Here is a 23,152-nt window from a genome sequence, read left to right on the forward strand (position 1 = left end):
TGAATCTGTATTCATTCTGATTTCCAATAGCTGGCATTATACTTCAAGACATATGCTTGAAGGCTCCCTCCTCAGCAATAAAAATAATCGAAATATGGCAATTACTGATGATAGAACTGATAACATAAGCAATTATCATAGATCCTAAAGTTTTAAAGTGATTTAGTAGTCAAAGACTAGAAATAATAGAAAAATACTGAGCTAGGCATGCTGGCACACATCTATTATAGCTCTACTAGTTGGGAGATAGAGACTATTTGGGAATTGATCACAATTCCAGACCAGCCTAAACTGTCTCAAAAACAAAACAAAACACCACTAAGAACAAAAGGACTGGAGGTGTGAAAAACCCTATACAGCCACAAAGAAAGAAAACAAAGATATAACAGCATAACATACAAATAGTATACTTAGACTTTCAAGTTATTGTGACATGGATTTTACATTAGTTCTTTCATTGATTGTGTCATCTTATATTGTTTCAAATTGCAGTCTGTGTAAATGAAATAGAATTTTATCTTGTAAAACTCATGGAGGGGTTGGGAGTACAGTTTAGTGGTAGAGTGCTTGCCTAGTATGTGTGAGACCCTGGGTTAAATCTATAGCAAAGAAAGAGAGGAGGGGAGGGAAGGAAAATTCCTTTGCTTAATAGTTGATGCACATTACTCCAAATTTTTGTATAAATAGTTTGAACTCAGTGGGTTGTGCTGGCACACTCACAATCCTATCACTTAGGAGGGTAAGACAGAAAAATGGGAAGTTCAAGGTCAGCCTGGGCTATATAGCCTGGAAATAAAAAGAATGTTGAACTCATAAATTCAAATTAGAAAATGAAATTAGAAAGCACTGTGCTTGTTCTTAACTAAATGAACAAACCAACTTTTATTGAAATCTTGACTTTCTTAGGCTTCAAAACAACCACTTAAGGCTGGTATTATTTTTGCCAAGACAGGGATCTGTAGACCCTAAAGGTTGCTTTAAACATTAGCATGAGCCGGGCACTGGTGGCTCAAGCCTGTAATCCTAGCTACTCAGGAGATCTGAGGATCATGGTTCAAAGAGCTCAGGCAGGAAAGTCCATGAGACTCTTATCTCCCATAAACCACTAGAAAACTGGAATCAGTGTGTGGCTTAAGTGATAGAGTGCTTGCCTTGAGCTGAAGAGCGCAGGGACAGCGCCCAGGCCCAGAGCTCAAGCCACAGGACCGACCAAAAAACAACAACAACAAAACATCAGCATGGAATGTAGTGGTCTGTAACTGTAGCCCCAGCTACTCTTGGAGTTGAGGCAGATTCTTTCAAGCCAGGGATTAGAGAAGAGCCTGGGCAATAGTGTGAGATCCTGTATCAAAAATAAGAAAATAATTATCATAGGAGATATTAATGAAAAAACGGAAGCAGGGATAAGGCTTATGAATAAAAAGAATAAAATTATCAATTAATAATTAATGAAGTTTGAGATACATCACTTTGTGTATATAACTCTATGGAATTAAAATTGCAACAGTTACTTTAGGTTGGTTGGGCAAAACTTTTCAGAAGTCCTCAATTGATTCATTCTTCCCTTAGTTGGGAAAATCTGCTGAGCAAATTTACGAGGGAGGGAAACTTTGGTGTGGGAATGAACCAGGAATCAAATAAATCAAACAAATTGAAGTTGGAAGCTAGAATCAGTAAGGATTTAAGGAGATGGGGAGTTTAGAATCGCTTAACTGGATGGGGAATAAGGAATTAACTCCCTAAGGGGAAAAGTACCCATTGTTTAGGATTCTTGGAGTAAAGAAAAGAACTCAGATCCCGACGAGGATGGGATTCGAACCCACGCGTGCAGAGCACAATGGATTAGCAGTCCATCGCCTTAACCACTCGGCCACCTCGTCACATGGGCTTCTTGTCAGCTTGATCTGTTCCACCCTACAGGGCTCCCAGGCACTTCTTGTTTTAAAACATTTAATAGCCCTTCCCTTGCTTAATCATCACCATCACTGTCTGAGTCAGGCGTCACACAGTGCATTTACAATCACCACAAAACTTGAGTGAATTCATTTGGCAAGTACTTAATAGGTTGAGCCAGTGTCCAGCATACTTTGAAGGAAGCAAAGTCCTCCTAACGCAGCGCTAGCAGATGCCTAGCAGAGGGAGGCCCCAATGATAAAGGGAACCTTCACCTCATTTCTCTGCAGCTTCATTTGCATTCTGCATTGGAAGTCGATTTTCCTGTTTTGGCGAGCAGAACTCACGTTTTCCCGGTTTCTGAGAGGTTCTGGAAACGTCACTCAGATTCTTTTTTCTTTTGCTTCTGTAATAAGCTAGGACCCCCACCCCCACCCCCTCCTTTTTTTTTTTTTTTGTTAGCTTTCTCTTCGACTTGGCCATTGACCAGTCTATGTAATAAATCAGCAGCAAGTGTGAACATGTTTTGAAAAGAAACAGTGAACTGAAATCACCCTAATGGGCTAATCTGACTTTGGTCAGGACAGTGGAAAAGGCAGTCTTTGTATCTAGGGCAAGACTGGTTCCACTCTTACTATTTCTACTATTAACTGAATAAGAGTTTCACTGATAGTTTGACTTAGACAAGTTGCAAGGTAGGGAATGTATGTGTTATGGTCAGAATATTACACCAGTGTCAGAGTGAACAGACAACAACTGTTGCAATAATGAATTAATGAAATATTTTAGGTTTAATAAAAAAGAATTGACACCAGAACTAAGGTGAAAAGGTATTTTTAATTAATTAAAACTCTTAGGTTAATAAACCTTATTTTTAAGAAAAAAATCGTGAAGTGATATTGGGTGAGGGAAAGTTAGTGATATGCTTAGAATATTGTCTGGCAAATAGTAAACACTGTGTCATTTAACATTATCAGAAGTTGTTTTTATTACTATACTAACAACAAATAATAAAGTGCTAGCTAATTATCTGCAATTCTATCCAATAAGGAAAGGCAACCTAGTAGAAAAAAAGACCCTCTCCCAAATCAAATGGTGGATGAATGAATTTGAAGCCAGTTTATCTAACATATGTAAGGATAGTTAAAATATTAATATATCATCTATCTTTCCCTACTTTCACTTTACATTTCTGAAATTTTGCCCATGAAAATTTAAATTGGCTCAGCCAAGTTGATACATAATTTTATTAAGCCCTATTAAAATGTATAAAGTTCTGGCTCTGGTGATGTAGCTCACAAGTGGTAGAGCACTTGTACAGTGTGCATGAGGTTCTGAGTTCAATCCTCAGCGTGGAAAGAAAAAAAGAATTATAAAGCTCATGTCCTTTCAACCTAATAGTTAATTCAGTATTAGAGAATCACACTAGAAAAATATACATACTGTACAGCACTACTTTTAACAGTTGACAATTAATTAAAATGGAATACTTAGTATGAAAGATTAAAAATTAGAGTTACATTTTACAATTGCTAACTGCTGGTTTTGCTTCTGTAAACTTGCTTGCGCTAGCACTGACCCTTTCCCCTCCCTGGAGATAAATAAAAAGTTTCAGAGCCTAGATGTCGGCCCTGGGACAAGCTCTGTAGTCCTAAATAAAGAACTAACAAGTAAATTCCCCAGGTGGCCAAATGGGACCCAAGATAAGGAACAAAGAATATGTTCCTCCGCATTCCTGTGTAAAAAATTCTCGGTTTAGGGGGCTCAAGATAAGGACCATCTGGTGAGCCCAACAAATTAGGCCAAATGTTAATCAATCACAAGCCTGTAACTATGTAAACTCCCCTCCAGGGTGACCGCTACCCCTAGATTTGCCCTGAGCCAATATTACAAAGAGTGTTATAAACTTCCCCGTGTAGTAAACTGAGCCAATCCCGGAGAACCTGGGGTCTTATGCTAATCGTGTGGTTTTTGCCTATAACAGTGCCTGTAACCGCTGCTCGGGGCTTCCTGTCTGCCCTGGACAGGGAGCCTGTTTGGGCAAATGCCAAATAAACTCCTCTTGCTTTTTGCAGCTGCTGGCTTGAAGTCTTGGTTCTTGGGGTGTCCTCCCGTTAAAGAAAGCTTCCCAGTGAGTCTGGGGTCTTTCAAGTAAAATAATGTATAACAAAGCAAAATGTGAGTGTGTGCTTAAAATTTCAATATAGTAACTTTCAATTATTTTTCCTCTGTTCAGTTTAGAAGGGTAAGCTGTAGACTAGAATACATAGTGTTTTGTTTGTTTGTTTGTTTGTTTTTGTCAGGTGATAGATTGAGTACATGCTTAATATCAATGAGGGCCATTTAGCTTTAGCTTAATGGTCTTAAACTTAGAGCTTTCATATTGTATTCAAAGGTGTATTATGTATGCATAATACACCTTATGGATGCATAATATGTCTCATACACATAGTCATTGTGCATATCTTTAGGAGTTAAAGTGTTCAATATAGCTCAGTATTTTCAAGTCTTTCTTGACACATATATGCATGTATACACACACAAATACATACTGGGAATGAAACTTTTGTACCTTCCAGAAGACATTGATGACATAAACAAAAAATACTCTGATAGATGAGTACCAATTGTTAATAGCTGGTATATCAGACAGTAGGGCTATGAAACTTTTAAACTTTCTGTATAAATATTTTTGTACCTTTTAATACCTTTTATTTAATGAGTACGGTTACTAGTCATTAAAATTTTAAAATAAAGACAAATTGAAATAAATTATTTAGTCAGATGAGTAGTGACAGCAAAGGATGTCCTGAAATGAAGATATTAACTTAGAAGTGAACAGTAGATTTAATAAATCAAGTAATAATATCAAGTAAGATATTAATAAGAACCTTTTTTCCCCTTGATGGTACTGGGGTTTAAACTCAGAGCTTTGAGCTTGCTAGGCAGGTACTTTACCACTTGAACCACACCATTTTTTATATGAGTTCCATCTTACATTTGGCTGAAACTGGCTGACACTATATATGAGCAGTCTGATTTCACAGACTATTTCAAGGCAGTGGAAAAAAAATGTTCTCAAGTGTATTCTATACCACAGTGATGGCATTTATCACCCCTTCTCCAATTGAGTAAAATGCCTGGATATTCTTCATACAAAAGCTAAGATTATTTCTCAATTCTTGCTGAGTTATAGGGGACCAAGACCCTTCCCATCTTTTCTCAGTGTGGATCTGGATTACAGTTTCCATTTCCTCAGGGAGAGCATAAAATTTCTAGGAAGACATTTGATTATGAACCTCTATGAATCAGAATCTGAGCAAAATTCTCTTTTAATGCCTTGTCTTTGTTCCTGTGTTTTAGCTCTCATCACTTGTTTATTTATCTGCACTTCAGCTCTGAGGCCAATCAGGTGATCTCCTCATATTCCAGTTTTTCCACTCCTGTCCTACATGACTGGATAAAGCCAAATCAATGAGTAGTTTTGGGGAAATTAGTTAGGTGTCCTTCCTAAATTTGAACCTTGATTCTTTTAAGTGGCTAGAATTACAAGGCCACCATACCTGGGCCTCACACAGCCTTTTCTTAAAAAAAAAAAAAAAAAAAAAAAAGGTAGCTAGACAAAAGTTTTTTAAAGTATTTTAATTATCATGAATTTCAAATAAAATCTCCCAATGTGACAAATGTTTTAATTATCCCTGGTTGTGATACTTGTCACAATGATTTACCTTTACAATAGAAAATGAAAAGATGTGTCATAAACATCCAGCGATGTCACAGAAAAGTCATACCAGTTACAGTAACTTCATGTTTTTCCTTTTTCTTTTTTTGGGGGGTGGGGGCAGTACTGGAGTTTGAACTCAGTTCCTTAGTGCTGTCTCTTAGCTTTTTTTCACTCAAGGCTAGCAATCTACCACTTCAGCTACAGATCCACTTCTAGCTTTTTTTTTTTGTAATTGTAGGTAAGAATCTGATGGACCTTCCTGCGTGGGCTGGCTTTGAACATGACCCTCAAATCTCAGCTCAGCATTTTTCTTTCTTTCTTTTTTTGTCCGTTGTGGGGCTTGAATTCTGGGCTTGGTCGCTGTCCCTCAGCTCTTCAGCTCAAGGCCAGCGCTCTACCACTTGAGCCACAGTGCCACTTCTGGTTTTCTGGTGGTTTATTGGAGATGAGTCTCACGGACTTTCCTGCCCGGGCTGGCTTTGAACCGCGATCCTCAGATCTCAGCCTCTTCAGTAGCTAGGATTATAGGCGTGAGCCACTGGCGCTTTATGGCCAAGAAAATCTTTTTTTGTTGTTGTTGTTAGTCCTGAACTCTGGGCCTGGGCACTGTCCCTTAGCTCTACAGCTCAAGGCTAGCACTCTACCACTTGAGCCACAGTGCCACTTCTGGCTTTTACTTCCGGCTTTTTCTGCTTATGTGGTGCTGACGAATTGAACCCAGGGCCTCATGCATGCAAGGCAAGCGCTGTACCACTGAGCCACCTTCCCAGCCCAGAAAAAATAAAAATCTTTTACCTTTGGTATGTACTTGATTATTAAATTTCATGTTTTGTTGTGCATTTGATGTTTGGTAAGGTCAAAAGGTTTTTTCACACATTTGACCAGCTATAAGGTTTCTACCCAGTGTGGACTCTGATGTTTGATGAAGATCTGATCTTTTTTTTTTTTTTTTTTTTTTTTTTATTTACAGGGGAGAGCGCGACTGAAGGCTTTCACACATTAAAAGAGCTTTATGCTTGTCACCAGTGGCTAATATCTGCAATCCTAACTACTCAAGAGACTGAGATCTGAGGATCAAAGATCAAAACTAGCCCCTACCAGGCAAGTCTATGAGATACTTACCTCCACTAAACTAACAAATAAATGAATGAATGAATGAATAAATAAATAAAACTGGAATGAATAAATAATAAATAAAACTGGTAGAGCATTAGTCTTGAGTTAAAAGCAGCCCAGGGACAGTACTCAGGCCCTGTGTTCAAGCTTCAGGACTGGCAAAAATAAATAAATAAATAAATAGATAGACAGACAAATAAATAGCTTTTCTCCATGTAGACTTCTGATGGCCTTGAAGCACTGGAGAACATTGTAAGATTTGGTACAGGAGTAGAGTTTTATTCCAGTGTGGTTTTTCTGATGGGTAGATTGAGCTTTTAATGATAGCCCTCCCATGTTTTTACTTGCAGATTTTCTTCTGATAAGTGCTGGTTTCCAAATACTTTCCATAGCATCCTTAATTTACCACATGTGTGTATGAACTACAATGGACTCTTTTACTACACTCTTCACACACATAGGTTTTATTTTCACCAGTGCAGATTTGGTGGTATTTAACATAGTACTTTAAGGCTAATGACATGGATAAGACTAATGATATAGATAAGGCCCCTGTCTAAAACAAACCTGCTCATGTTTAGTGAAACTGGAGTCTATGCAGAAGACCCTCACACTGAAGAGATCCATGAGTTCTATGATTCTGACAAGATCCTTGCAGTAATCTGAAGGTTTTGTAACATTCTTCATTTTCATGGGATATTTTCCTAGGAAGGCTTCTGTCTTGTTTGGTGAAATAATCATATACACTGAAGGGCCTTCAGTATCCCTATGGATATTCACAGGGCTCTCCTTCAGTTAGGATATACAGATGCTTAAGTCAGTTTTTGATGTGGCAGAGCTTATTACTTACAGTGAGAGGCTGCTTCTTTTATGACAGTTGAAGCTGAAAAATTTGTGCAAAATGAATGGAGGGTGTCTAACCAGCACCAGCAGGGCTGAGTTTTACAATTCTGAGATGCCTAAGTCCCTTTATCAGATAAAAATATTTTCTTTAGCTTGAGTAAATATATCTGCTAACTCAAAAGGGGTGCCTTGAGTAAATTATTTAGATTTATTCAATGTGGGGCTGCTAAAAGTTTTCTTATTTAGTTCCCTTGGCATCATCCTCTGAGTTGAGCTTCTTCCAGAAAGTTTTGATACAGATTCCAGAATTTATTACCTGAAAAAATAGGTGAGTTATTGAGGTCAGAAGTCATTACCTGAAAGAACAGGTGAATCACACAATTGGCTTCTTTTTCTTAAAGGCAGAAAGGGGGATTCAAATGGAGCATACAAGAGAATAGTCTACAGAGTCAACCTGAAATACAAATCTTTATATGTGAGAGCTTTATATAATTCCATGTTTGTCTTTTCATTAATTTATGCTTTTAATATTTTTTATTTTGTGCTTTGTTTTTTGAGACAGGGTTTCACTATGTAACTTAGGCTGGTTTTCACTGGTGATTCTCCTATCTCAGTTTCCTCTGTACTGGGATTACAGGTATGTGCCACCATGCTCTCGGCTCTATTTTCTGCTTTCCCTGGGTTGTTTTCCTGTTCTTTTTTGTTAACATTCTCAAAATGAGTTTATAGAGCATTACCTTTTGTTTATTCTTTTCTCTGTATCTGAACATTTAGTCAGGAAAAATATCTGGAACAGAGCAGTTCATATCAAATGATAGTTATTGGTAGTAATAGTACTAATAAAAGCAAACAGAAGGTGGAGATTCAATATGAATCAAGATCCTCTATGAATGTAATATGGAGAACAGTAGACCAAAGAAAAGGCCCTCACATTAACAAAGTACTTTATTATGTATTTGGAGAGATTATAAAAATTTGAAAGTTGGAAAGGAATCCAAGCAAATATCTGTTATATTTCCTTTCTTTTTTGTAGAAATTGCAGGCAAGTTAGATGCTTCTTAGTTGCTAGAACCTTCAAATCAACTTCATTGTTTAACTGTCTTAATTATATCTCTGAAAAGAGAAATTTACTGTCGGTTACTGGTGGCTCATGACCGTAATCCTAGCTACTCAGGAGGCTGAGATCTGAGGATCACGGTTCAAAGACAGCCCAGGCAGGAAAGTCCATGAGACTCTTATCTCCAATAAGCCACCAGAAAACAGGAAGTGGCGCTGTGGTAGAGTGCTAACCTTGAGCTAAAAAGTGCAGGGACAGCGCCCAGGCCCAGAGTTCAAGCCCCATGACGGAGGAAAAAAAAAAAAAAAAAGAGAGAGAAATTTACCATCTATAGTTAGATACAGATACAGAGTCAATATATAAAAACAAAGAGACCACTCTGTTTACACACATGGAAAATTATCAAATAGAAATAAAATTAACAAAGATATTGGAAACATCTACTGAGAAGACAATAAAATAGTGCTGGGATAATTTTTTTAAAGATCCTAAAGAAATGAAAAGCTATACCATGTTTACAGAATGGAAGACTTGCTAAAATGTTGATTTTCTTCTTTCTTTTTTTTTTTTTGGTTGGTTGTGGGGCTTGAACTCTGGGCCTGGGCGCTGTCCCTCAGCTCTTCAGCTCAAGGCGAGTGCTCTACCACTTGAGCCACAGCGCCATTTCCTTGATTTTCTTGATTAATGTAAAAAAGAATACCATCTTAATTAAAAAATCTATCTTTCTCACTCTCTCTCTATACCTCATATATATGCATATATAATTTTTTTTTGCCAGCCCTGGGGCTTGAACTCTGGGCATGGTCACTGTCCCTGGGCTCCTTTTGCTCAAGGCTAACACCCTACCACTTAAGCTCAGCACTATTTCTGGGTTTTTTTTGGTGATTAATTGAAGATAAGACCTTCATGGAACCTCCTGTTTGGGCTGGATTTGATCCATGCTCCTCATATATTATATTTTTGAAGGTTGATTCTAAAATTTATAGGAAAATGTACAGGGCCAAGAAAAGCCAAGATACTTTTGAAATAGAGAGAAGGTAGTGCCAAGAGCTGAGCTGATCTGCCAAGAGTTGAGCCACCAGGAATTATGTTCATATAAATCAAGTCTACTCTTTCTCTTCTCTCCTTTTTTCTTTCTATTCTTTCTACTCTACTCTTCTATTCTATTCTCTAGTCAATTCTATTCTCTTGTCCCCAAATAGACTGTAAGTTCCCCTAGAGTAGAGTGTTATTTCATTTATTTTTGTATTACTAATACCTGGTATAAGGCTCAGTCTTATATTCACACTAACCTTTTCAGTAAAATGTTTTTTTGCTCTTTCAAAGTCTTCAGAATACTTACCACTCACTGTTTTGTATTTATAATTCTGTTGACTTAGGGTAGGATATGACATTATTTCAATGATGATCCTTGAAGGCTATTTTTATCCAAAGCACTCTGCAAACTTCTATCCTAGAAACAAACCAAGATATCAGGGGTAAGAAAGGTAAACACTAGAAGCAACAAAGAAATGGAGCGATGGCATAGCCACATAGCCTCAAAGAGTCATAGTCTCCTTCAATTAATTACCAAAGGCAGGAAGCAGAGCAGAGGAAATCACAATTTCACCCTAGCACAGCAGAGAAAATTTGTTGGTGTTTTGCTGAAGACCTTCACATTCTGCTCATAAGTGTGTGTGCATTATGTTCTCTAACATGATTAGTGTCGTGAGTGAGGTTCTATTTCTTCAACGTGAGCTCAGCTGGAAATGTAGCTAAGTGATAGAGCACTTGCTTAACATATACGAAGTCCTAGGTTTAATTTCCAGCACTCCAAGAGAGATAAACAAAAAACTTGGGAGTTTTAGGACTTTGACCTCTTCTGTCTTTTTATCTAGGCTTAAAGTTCCTTGGATGCGATGGCCAGCATTCTACCAATGCCAGAAACTTTATAGAGCAAGTGTGCCTTACAGCTGGCAAGCCTGAAGTGCTGACAGAATTCAGAATAAATTGTGTTCTGTAACACGGAGCCCTCCTCCAAAAGTGAACATCATTTCACCTTCTCAGAGTGTTCTTTCCTACTTATCCATCAATCTGCAATAATTTCTACCAATGAGTACTCATCTTAAGTGAGTTAACTTTCAACTCTCAAAAGAATTTCAGGTCTGTTAACTAGAAGTAAGAAATTAGTTAAAACAGGAAAACATGAACCAAGTAATTTTAAAGTCAAGACTTCTCTCCTACATATACGTAGAGAGGATCAGGGGCAAGAAATTAGAGTATGGACTTTTAGGCAGCTCTACTGGGATTCTCACCAAACAACAAAAACATTTTCTAACTTAAGTTCATTAACTTTTTTATCATCCCTCAGACAAAAGCTCTCTGAGTTGATGTTAGGTGTGATTCTTCACATAATTTCCTTGAAAGTTGCCTTAAAACCCAAGGCAAACCCCAATTCAAAAACCAATCTCCAAGCTTGTCCCATTCTCATAGCTATAAGCCTTTGAATATGCCACACTGCAGTTAAGAGAAACACTGAAGACCAAGGGTGAGAAGTTAGAAGCCCCTGCCAAGAAACTCCTTGGAAGATTGTTTTTCCTTTGTTTAGTTTTGGTTCAGGAATCTCAGTCAAGTTTAGGGGCTTACTTTGATCAGCAAAGATTGAAGGCTTTTTTCTTTTCTCTTCCTTTCTCCTTCTTGCCTCTCCTTTTTCTCCTTCCTTTCTCCCTCTTTCTTCCTCCTTCCCTCTCTCTTCCTTCCTCCCCTCTCTCTTTTCTCTCTTTCCTTCTGTCTCTTTCTTTCATTCTCTTTTTCTCCCTTCCCTTCCTTTCCCTTCCCCTACCTTCCCTTCCCTTTCTCCTCCCTTCCTCTCCCTTCTCTTCCTTTCTCCTCACTTCTCCTCCCCTCTGCTCCTTTCCTTAGAGGTGGTATTGGGGTTTGAACTTAGGGCCTGACATTCTACCAGTTGATTCACATCTTGCTAGTTATTGTGGAGATATAGTCTAGCAAACTTTTCTGCCTAGGATGGCCTTGAATCATGTTCTTCCAGATCTCAGCCTCAGATCTGAGTGTTAGGACTATAGGCATGAGCTATAGGTGCTTAACTACTTAGGGCTTTTTTAAGCAAGAACAATCATAAAGAATTATCTACCTATGGGCTGGGGTGTAGTTCAATGGCAGAGTGCTTGCCTAAAAGGCACAAGGCTCCTGGTTCAATACTCAGTAACACACACACACACACACACACGAAATATCTACACACACACACACACACACACACACACACACACACACGAAATATCTACCTAAAGAGATAGTCTACCTTTCTAGTAATCGGTCTCTTATAATTAAACAAAATATTTAATTAAACTCCATTTGTGACTTTAACTAAGCATCACTATCCCACAATACTGTGAAATTTGGGAGATTATGTAACCACTTAATCACAATAAAAAATTTGAAAAAAAAAGAGAAAGTCAACCTTTCTAGTAATAGGTCCCTTATAATTAGAGAAACAAATACTTAATTAAACTCCATTCTTACTAAACCAATATAAACTTCATTATGGAATTATGATTCTTAAAGTTTTACCTTACGAGTTATAAACTTGCACCTAAGCAGACATGATTTTAGAGCCTTAAACTATGCTGATGGATCTGATTTCTGTGACTTCTTACTTCTCCAGTATCCCCAGGAAGAGTCAATCAAGGCACTTTAAAAAAGTCATTCATACTCTTCTTTTGAGGCACCAAAAGCTCTCTAGAATGTCTTCACTCCATTCATCACTGGTGACACTTTCCTTTGGTATGGATTTTCTGGTGTTTGATAAGATTAGAGCTTCCTCGGAAAGCTTTCCCACACTCATCACACTCATATGGTTTTTCTCCAGTATGGATTCTCTGGTGATGGATAAGGGTTGAGATCTGACTGAATGCTTTTCCACACTCTCCACACTCATAGGGCTTTTCTCCAGAGTGAATCCTCTGATGATTAATCAGAGCTGAGTTCACATAGAAGGCTTTTCCACACTCTTTACATTCATATGGTTTCTCTCCTGTGTGGATTCTCTGATGTTTGATGAGGGCTGAGCTCACGCTGAAAGCTTTCCCACACTCATCACACTCATATGGTTTCTCACCAGTATGGATCCTCTGATGTTTGATAAGGTCTGAGCTCACGCTAAATGCTTTGCCACACTCATTGCAGTCATAGGGCTTCTCTCCATTGTGGATTCTCTGATGTATAATCAGGTGTGCCCTGACACTGAAGGCTTTCTTACACTCATTACAAGCATAAGGCTTCTCCCCAGTGTGGATTCTTTCATGCACAGTGAGGGTTGAGCGCACACTGAATGCTTTTCCACAGTGATCACATGCATAAGGTTTCTCTCCAGTGTGGATTCTCTGATGTCGAACTAAGCCTGAACTCTGGGCAAACTTTTTTCCACACTCATTGCACTTATACTTTTTTTCTTCTATGGGCCTACTCTCCTGCTTTTCTAACTGTTTCTCATATTGAGGGACTTTTCCATACTCAGGAATCTGTAAAGAATCCTCATGTATGCTAGAGATGTGTGGGTCCATTCTTACAAGAATCTTTCCTTCAAAGTCAATACTTGGTTCACAACTCTGGTCTTGATTCCTGAAATAAAGATTTTAGAAATATACTTTATCCTCTGCTGGCATGGGATTATAATGTGATACAGACTTCGAAAAAAATCATGCTAAATAATCCTAGGATGCACAAATCATATGGGATTCGTATGTTTTCATTCACCCTGGACCAAGACAGAGTAAAATTACATAACAATAAACATCTGGCCCCAAAGACTCTTTCCATGTTGTCTGGTAAAGTACATAAGAGAGAATCTGAATATGAGAAATAAAAATTAATCTATATGTATATAAATACAATTTTATACACACACAGAGGCTGTGATATAACTCAATGGTAGACTGGCTGCCATATATCAGGTCCTAGATTTGAGCCATAGTCTTAAACAAAAATGTATACCTCCTACTTTGAAGACTTTTTAATATTAAAAATATGTTTAAAACAACAGAAATGGAAGAGATTTGCCATTTTGGTAGATGAAGGAGCATGGGAATACAATTGGCAAAAGAAACACAAATTTAACAAATAAATGTGAAAAAAATGACTATAACACTGGCAGATATGTTTTCCATTACTTGAACTGAAAAGACATGCAGACAATAAGAGAAATGCTCTTTACAGTGCCACAATTGTAGCTGCTGTTGTTGCTATTACCAACAGTATCTCAGCAACAGGGAAGCTTTGTCTTCTCTGTAACAGAGTAAACCTTTCACTGAGTCCCACCAGCCCATATTGTCATTATGGAGCAGATCAATGGAGAACTTGGTACACTAATGACACTTTTACCACCTCTGCATAAACTTAATTTTGACTTCAAATGTTATCCATCCATCCATCCATATCTCCCAATAACTATCTCTGCCTTTTTCATGCTACAAATAGTTTTAGAAATGTTGACAGTATACACTTTTATTGTGATGAAAATAGTATTTCACCTCTGTGGTCTTCCTATCCCCAATCCAGTAACTTCTGTCCCAAACAGACAAACAAAACAACAATGCCAGAGCGAGAGCAGAGGACACAAGACCAATAGAAATGAATATCTGAATAGAAAAAGGAGTCAAGGTCGTTTCTGAGACTAAGAGTCTTGCCAGCCTGGGAGAATCTGAGATTAGACCCAAATGACTGGCCCAGTTTCTCCTTCTCCCAGGGTCTCTGAGGGGGAAGTCGTGGGGAGGGAATCAGAAGAACGGAAGGGAAGGAAAATGTAATGGAGGCTAGGGAGGAGAAAAAAGAGAGATGCAAAGGGAGGATAAGAAAAAAAAGGGCAGTAAGGCCAGCAAGGGGATGGAAGGGGACAGGAGAGAGAGAAGGGGTGCGAGGGAAGAGAAAGGACAGGCCTGGGCAACCTGGAACGGTACCATGGCTTCTCCCCCTAATGCCAAGCAAAACCCTGTGGCAAAGTTCAGAGGTAACTCACCTGGAAAACTGTGATTACCCCCATGGACTAAGAAATGGAGTGCCGCCGCCGGCCTAGAGAGGCCGACGGAATCCCCGAGCGCTCGGCGATCTACTCTAGGACCCCGGAGGCTTCCCTCTCAGTGGTTCGTGAGCTCACGTGAATGGAGGGTGTGAAGCAAGGGTTCTCGTTATTCCCTAGAAGACGTTTTACGCCTTTTCTTTCCTCTAATCCTGTAGGGGCGACGCTAACCCGTCCCCCTCCATATAGAACACTGAGAAGCAAGGGAAACCTCTGAGGTCAGACCACTGATAACAGCCCCTATGATGTTACTCATGGAGCCTTCAGGAGACTATAGAATGCCAAGTCCTGAGTGTAGCCTCTCCGCCTGCCAACCAGGCCTCCCTCCCTCCAGCGGTGCTGTTCCCACTCCCAGTACTGGCAAGGGATCAGCGCTGGCTCCAGCTGCCCCGAGCAGGCCAGGCTGGAGACCATCAAAACTGACTTCTCTAAAAAACGCAGACGCTCAACTTTCCGCTCAGCTTTTCTATAATCCGTGCCTGCAATTCACTGATTCCCTTGAAGAGCTCTTCTTTAGGAATTCTTCAGTAAAAGAAACATTCTTTTACTTAATGACAGACAGTATAGCACAATGACTAATAGAGGGGGGAGGGGGAGGGGACACACACACACACACACACACACACACACACACACACACACACACACACACACACACACACACACACACACACACCTCCTCCCCCCCACCCCCATGGTCTGCTAAGGGAATTTCCCTACCATTGCCTCTTAATGAATGCCTTCTGGAGGGGGAGTTACTAAGGAACTCTACCAAAGTTGCTGAAGGCCTGGCCTTAGTATGCATGAAAATGACTGATAAATGGAAAGTTGACAACTTATTGACAAGTTGAAATAAATTATTCTACGTTCAAAACAAAATGCCATAGGCACAAGAAATGGAGGTGGAAGAATCTAGATTCTTTTTTTGTGGGGTTGTGGGGCTTGAACTCTGGGCTTGGGCGCTGTCCCTGCGCTCTTCAGCTCAAGGCAAGCACTCTACCACTTGAGCCACAGCACCACTTCCATAGAGTCCAAATTCTTCTGCCCAGTTATTTTCAGTTTCTTCCCTTTCATTTGGAAAAGTGAGGTGAAGGTCTGATGGGCAGCCAGTGATGCCAAAATTACCAGGAATGCATCTGTAGTTATGACTAGAGGTGGACAGCAGGAAAAGCCAAGGTTACAGTCCTGAGGGGGAAAGCAGTCTCAATTTCTTGCAACAATACATTGTGAGAAAACTTTTCCCTACCCTGGGCAGGGCCCTGGTGGCTCACACCTGAAATTCTATTTAGGGGGCTGAGATCTGAGGATCACTCTTTGAAGTCAGCCCTGAGAGAAAGTCTATGAGACCCTTCTCTCCAATTAGCCACCAAAAAGCCAGAAGTGGAGCTGTGGTTCTAGTGGTAGTACACTAATCTTGAGCAAAAAAGCTCAGGGACAGTGCCCAGGCCCTGAGTTCAAGGCTCAGGACTGGCATAAAAAGAAAAAGAAACAACAACAAAAGCTTTTGGGGAAAAAAAAGCTTTTGGAAAGTTGCATTTGGGCATAATCCCCACCCTACCACGATTTGCCCCTGAGAACCCTGCCCACATTCCATCCTTGAGGCTTTAGTAGAGGGGGCAGAAAGAAGTCTCTCAGAACTTCCCGGACAGGACCTGCTTTCATTTAGGGCTGTTGTTCTTCTACCCAAGGCTTGCAGTTACATTCCAACATGCCTATGAGACTTTAGCAAGGCCCTGTTTTCCTGTTGAAACTGGTTTTTGCTTTCTGAGTTTTTACTCAGGGTAGAACTGCCCTGAGTAATAAAATGTAAAGGCATTACAGGTGGAAAACATCTGTTTGGGATTCTACAAGTTCCGCCAGAGCCACAGGGTCTCAGGTCTTCAAAAAGCAACCTTGGTATGCACCCTGTGTGTTTTTCAAACACTATGGCCCATACAGGAGTTCAGGATTTTTAGAACAGGTGTAGTTACTGCAAAAGCTCACAGGCTACTAATTTATGTAAAAAACTTTAACTCAAGACATTATAGCTGCTTTGGGTATACAAAGGGAATAATCCTAATATGAAATATTCAGGTGGACTTATGTAGTTTGAACTCATCGTATGGCAGAACATGAATTAAAAACTTCAGAATGAAGGTCAGACCTTGGCACGTGACCAAATATACAAGGAGAAAAACTTCAGGAAACCTATATTCTATTTCCACTTGAACCACTAGCAACAGTTAAATCATATGCCTTCCCAGGCTTCCATTTTTAGAAACATTAAATGACACCCAAAAGTATTATTTTTAAACTATGACCATTTGAACATAGTGGGCAATGGTGTTCTTTGGGGGCATTACATACCAAAGCCACAATTTCTAACTCTGGGATTGATCTCTTTAAAATTGAAAAAGTATGACTGATTTGAAATTTTTTTTTTTTTTTTGAGACAGAGTCCTGCTATGTAGCCCAGGCTGGTCTTTAACTCCCTATGCTTCTTTCTGCCTCTGATCTAATAGTCCAGCTAAGATTAAATTATTTTTAATGGCTTACTTAATATTTAGGGAATCACATTTCCTCTGACACATGTGCCTTCTAAGTAACCTTTACTAAGAGTGAAAACTTTATGGGAATGGTTTATATTGCAAATTAATACTGGTGTAAAATGAGAGAATTAGTAATTCTTCTTTTGTACTAACTGCACAAAGGGCAGATGAGATTTAGCTTTTGTCCCCAAAGCTACATCTTTGATACAACTCCTCAACCTTTGCTATAGCTCCCGGAGTTTTACCTCTAATTCCATGAAGATGAGCCAAGATATAAAAGGCTAAAACTAGATTTGTATTTCAGCAACACTTGCCATATAGGATGGTGGCAGGTCAATGGTTAAAGCAACCTTAATCTTACTGAAATGTATAATTATTATGTACCTACAAAAAGCACTAGAGCATTAAAAAAATCCAATATGCTAATATACATGTTACAGTGAACTCTAAACATTATGAGTTTTTTTAAATAATCTTTTTTTAAAATCTGAGTGGGATTTGAATTTGGTAGATGATACTTCCTCTCACTGGCTAGCACTTTATCAACTGAGCCATGCCTCTATACTCTCTTTAATAATCTTAACACTAAGCACATATACTTAGGATTCTGTTAAAGGCTGGTATGGTTAATGTCTCCAATTGTAATGCTAGTATTTCATCTTTTCTTTCTCCTATTTTGAATATATTTAGACCACACACTTTCCACCTTCAACACTTTGGGGCTGGGTAATTGCTGTGGAGGCTGTCCTGTGCATGCAGGATGGTTAGCAGCATCCTTGTACTTTATTGACCACTCAAAAATGTCACCAGACATTTCTTCCAAGCGTAACTCAGATACAAAATTCTATTCTTTGTTTGATAAAAGTACTTGGGCTTGAATTTAAGAGTCGTGAGTGGCTTTTTTATTCACAGCTGGTACTTTACCAATTGAGTCATACCTCTAGGTCCACAAATTCTATTCATAAACATTGTATAACTTTAACAATTAAAAACAGTAGTTTCTAATGCTTTTTATTTTTTTTTAAAAATTCATAAATAAATCTGGCCAAGCAAACAAAGAGCTTCAAAGTTCAAATTTGGAAACATACCCCTTTAGACCTGTTTTGTTTTTCTTTTTGATCTATTCTTAAGTATAAATAAATCTTGATGGAAATAGGTCTGTACTTTTATTTTTTGTTAGTTGTGGGGCTTGAACTCAGGCCTGGGTGCTCTCTCTGAACTTTTTTGCTCAAGGCTAGCACTCTACTACTTTGAGCCACAGCTCTACTTCCAGTTTGTTTTTTGTTTTTGTTTTGCTTTTGGTCAGTTGTGGGGCTTGAATTCTGGGCCTGGGTGCTGTACCTCAGCTTTTTAGCTCAAGGCTAGTGCTCTACCACTTGAGTCACAGCACCACTTCCAGCTTTTTCTGTTTATGTGGTGCTAAGGAAATTGAACCCAGGGCCTCATGCATGGGAAGCAAGCACTTTACCACTGACCTACCTTCCCAGGCCCCACTTCAGTTTTTTGGTGGTTAACTGGAGGTAAGAGTCTCAAGGACTTCTCTGCCTGGGCTGGCTTTGAACTGTGATCCTCAGATCTCAGCCTCCTGAGAAGCTAGAATTCCAGGTGTGAGCCATTGGCGCCTGGGTAGGTTGTACTTTTGAGCATACAAAGTGATCGAAGGCAGAAAACTGCTTAAAATTTCTATAGATAATGCCACAAATAATCCACACAATAATTCAACAAGCATTTTATTAAACGCCTACAATGTGCTCAGCACTGTACTAGGCACTAGAGGGTGCAGTGATACAAATGTCAAAGTTATTTCTGCTCTCAAGGAGCTTACAATTTAAGTTTTGAAATAAATACAAATGTGAAACTACAACAGACTGCTAGAAAATAACTACAGAGTAACATTTTGGTAAGTGCATGGATCACAGTACAAACTCAAAAGATAAGTGTTGAGACAGCACAGAATAAGAAAGGGCTCTGTGTGAAGTAAAGTCAATCAGGGACAGCTCACTCAGGAGATACAAAGAAATCTAGGTTTTACAGGGAGTGATGAACATGAGTTAGGGCCAAAGAATGATCCAAGCAAAATAGAACAGCAAGAGAAAGGCACAGAGGTGGGGCCTGTAGAAAGGCTGTAGGATGCATGAATGCAGTGAGTAAAGGTGAGCATGCGGATGTTGGACAGTAATGAAGGTTGAGGCAGATTAAGCATGGAAGGCAAGGTATGGGAGAACTTGAAACACCTCTGCTTTGATAAGAATTACCTGCCAGGTGTTGAGGAAAAATGAGATACCATGAAAACAGTCTGACTTGTCATTTTGGAAGATTTATCCAACACAGGGTTTTTGAGAGCAAGAAAACTGGAAAGAAAAAAAAAATACAACCATCTAGGCGTTAAAAGATATAGATTTGCATGGAAAACTGTAGGGGATGGTAACAATGTCACACATCAAGACTCAAGAGGAAGACTAAGAATTAGATCAGCAAAATTTTGGACATGAAGAGTGGAGAGCAGAAAAAGATGAAAAGGTAACTTCAAGATTGGAATGAAAAATGCAAAAGGTATTGAGCACTCCTGCTGCTTTATTTGAAAGTTAACTGGAGATCAGGGAAAAAGAGCGACAAGCTTTGCTTTAAATACCAGGTTGTATAAGAACGGAAAATTCCACAAGTTCAGATATGACACACATGGTAGGAAATACGAAGTCACTCAAATATAAAAAGTAGACAAATGAATAGGTAGGAATACAGAAAAAGTAGTGGGTAAAAATAAGATACAGAGATTACTATTGGTATATAAGAGGGAAAAAAAAGACTAGAAAAGCCAGATAGTAGAGAAAAATGGCCTAACAGGATTTCATAAGCTAAAGGAGAAAAGAAATCCTGAGGTGCAGAAGGAATTCAACAATATGAAATATAAATGAAATTGCAGAGGACAGGAATGAAACTAAGCAAGGTGGATCTTGCCTGTAATCCCAGTAGTTGGGAGGCTAAGGCAGGAAGATTGTGAATTTGAGGCCGTGAGCTACACAGTGAGTTCCAGATCAGCCTGGACTACATAGACTCTATCTCAAAAAACCAATCTGTCTTCTCTCCCCTCAAAGTCTTAATATTACTTACTGGCATTCTAAGGACATTTCAATGCTGAGTATGAAAACTAGTAAGGAGCTGAGTGCTTGCACCTGTAATCCTTGATACTCAGGAGGCTGAGACCTGGAGAATTGAAGTCAAGTCAGCTCGGGCAGAAAAGTCTGAGAGACTCCATATCCATGAACTAGCCAAATACTGGACTGGAAGTGTGGCTCAAATGGTAGAGTGCCATTTGTGAGCGAGAAAGCTAAGTGGGAACACAATGGCCTGAGTTCAAGTCCTATTCACAATACAAGAGAAAATTAGTAAGAAGTTTTAAGAATGGAGACAATGTGGTAAATTAGATGATGCATTTGAAAGATCAAGAATAATAAAGAAATGGGACTGTTACTGGAAATGGGTGGAGAGGCTGAAGAGTCTTTATATTTTAGGCTATAAATTAACTTACTATTATTGTCTTAACTGTCCATTTGCCCAGAGAGGAGCAGAGATATTTAATGTCTTCTCACAATTTACTTTTCTCTAGTCAGTTTAGAAAGTAAATGTATTTCAATTTGTAAGCTATTGTTTTATCCTCACATTACTCTTTTATGTTTTACTTATATGATTTAGCTATCTCATACTGAAAAGCATCAAAAGCACCAATAGTTGAAAATGATAAAACCCAAAGTGCTATTTTCAAGTAACTGAAATAGATCTGTACTATCTTATACATTATCTTACTCAGGGATACATAATGGCTGTCCAGAATTATGATATGTTCATTATACATGGTATAGCATCGAGGTCAAGTGTCCAGGCTTGTGTAAGTTTGAATGTTTGTTGTACCATTTACTGCCTGTGTGACATTGATCAGTTCTCAAAACAATGTTTTGCCCATCTATAAATTGAATCAAATCTATCATAAGTAGCAGAAATGCTTAATGTAAGTCTGGTAGAGTTAGTGCCCCATATTATCTGGAGACTTAGAACCAAGAGTAAAGCTAACCTCTTCCATTTGGGAATCAACCATCAAATTCTAGCATGGTTGCTGAGCCTCAGAGAAAATTCTCTGAAACCTAAGATGCCTCTCCTAGGGCTATACTTGATAGCAGTAAGAGTTATGGAAGAACCATTTTATTATGTCAGCCTCTAACTGAAGACAGAAGAAAGTTTTGGTGAATAGTTCATTGAGAGCATAAAAACATAAGGAATATAATGTATCCCTTCATAGGTATGAGCTCAAAATAATGTCATATAGCCTGATCAGCAATATTCTAGTGCTAAAATTCTATGCAGCCTCTTAAAAAAATGATCATCTTTGATACCATGTTGCTATTTTGATATATATGCTTAATGAGCTTTGAAAGCCTTTAAGTGACAATCTTTTCTCACATTTATCCCAGGATAATCCATATACTAGCTTACTGCCAGAGGCTTAGTAATTTTGAGACTTTAATAATCTGGCTACACATTATGGTGCATACTAATGCCTAAAGAGGCACTACATTTACAGACATTTCATTATGATGCGCTGCTAAAATAGGTGTTTATTGGAATCGAAGGCAAGTGTTCCTTGAAAACATGAGAAAAGTGGATGTATACACACAGATGGGCACACATATTTATTTTCCCTCTGACAAATTAGCCATCCTATGAAATATTTGTATATAAGGTAACAGTGGCCTCAGACAGAATTATTATCTTACAGGGGGTAAGGCACAAGCCAGGCAGGGAACAAGGATTTAGGCAATACTAGATATACTTGTTTCTGGTTTCTTGGAAAGTCAAGTACAGGGAGTTAGAACTGCTAATCTATATGTGGGGGAGAGGGAGTAGAGGAAGAGATTAAAAGAGGGACTGAAAAAGACTCCTGTGAAAGTTAATCGAAGAAACTAGGACAAGTGATGAATAAGTACAATGGCTCAGTGAAGAATGTTTGTGATCAAAGGTGAGCCACAGGAGGTAGAGAAATGTCATCAAGAATTTATGATCCAAAAGGTGGACTCTATGAGGTAAGAATCTATGACTGATTTTATAAAACATATCAATCATAACTATTATCCTTTTCTGGGATAATCACAGTGTGAAATCATGTTATTTCTCTTGGAGTTTTCATGAAAACTCACATAGTTTTTTCTAATAGGCTTATGGAATAATTTCACGAGTGAGGGTTAATTCTGGAAAGCAAAGTTATTCTAAATACATGGCTAACCAATGATCAAAACCAAAATGTGATATAGGAATAGTGTTTTTTTGCAGGGTTGATAAAATAGGAATTTCCAAATATTTGGAGGAATAGCAATACTATAAAAAATAATAGTAATTTAAAATAGAACTACTCAATTTAAAGATCTGACATGTTACTGGAAACTACTCTCACTCTATACTGTAACCCTTGGCATACTGAAAACCTCAAGGATGAACTATGCCTAGTGATGACAAGTTTAATAGTATGTCTTTGTTGTGAGATTATAGACACCAGTTCTCATGGAGCACACTAGAATTCCAAACAGATCGTAGACATTAATGTTGTACAAATGAATGGCAAGAAACAGATGGAAAATGATCAGTGATATGCTGTGGCCATGTAAGAAGGTAGACCTGGGGTAATGACAAGAAAAACCATCTAGTTTAAGATATCTGTGCAGACTGATAATAACCTGAGAGAGCAGTACTGCAGTGGCCTAAAAGGGATGACGTAATTCTTTGTAAGAGTTTTATGTCTTCTTCAAGAACCCTACCCCCATCTCCTCTTTTTCCTATGTGACACCATAAGTAGGGCAGTGAAAACGTCTTTTGTGCAGTGTACACAAAGAAGGTGGAGGAGAATCAGAGGTAACCACCATGTACAACTA

General features: G+C 38.7%; 1 protein-coding gene and 1 non-coding gene across 3 annotated transcripts in view; both read right to left on the minus strand.

The window, feature by feature from the left end:
- Positions 1-1,798: 1,798 nt before the first annotated feature.
- On the minus strand, positions 1,799-1,880 carry Trnas-gcu (transfer RNA serine (anticodon GCU)). The gene has a single exon. It is a non-coding gene; the product is annotated as a tRNA-Ser (tRNA).
- Positions 1,881-9,996: 8,116 nt separating this feature from the next.
- Zkscan8 (zinc finger with KRAB and SCAN domains 8) overlaps positions 9,997-23,152 on the minus strand; it is a 31,841-nt gene continuing 18,685 nt past the window's right edge. The window contains exons 1-3 of one of the 2 annotated variants that reach the window (XM_070024359.1): positions 14,647-14,734; positions 12,204-13,253; positions 9,997-10,086 (exon numbers count right to left, since the gene is read on the minus strand). In XM_070024359.1, coding sequence (XP_069880460.1) covers positions 12,395-13,195 — 801 coding nt within the window. In that variant the 5' untranslated portion in view covers positions 13,196-13,253; positions 14,647-14,734 and the 3' untranslated portion in view covers positions 9,997-10,086; positions 12,204-12,394. Of the gene's footprint in view, positions 10,087-12,203; positions 13,254-14,646; positions 14,735-23,152 lie in introns of those variants that run through there. The other variant, XM_070024360.1, reaches the window with a different exon arrangement.

Source organism: Dipodomys merriami, unplaced genomic scaffold (assembly GCF_024711535.1).
Source record: "Dipodomys merriami isolate MVZ:Mamm:240054 unplaced genomic scaffold, mDipMer1.0.p SCAF_16, whole genome shotgun sequence".
NCBI lineage: Eukaryota > Metazoa > Chordata > Mammalia > Rodentia > Heteromyidae > Dipodomys > Dipodomys merriami.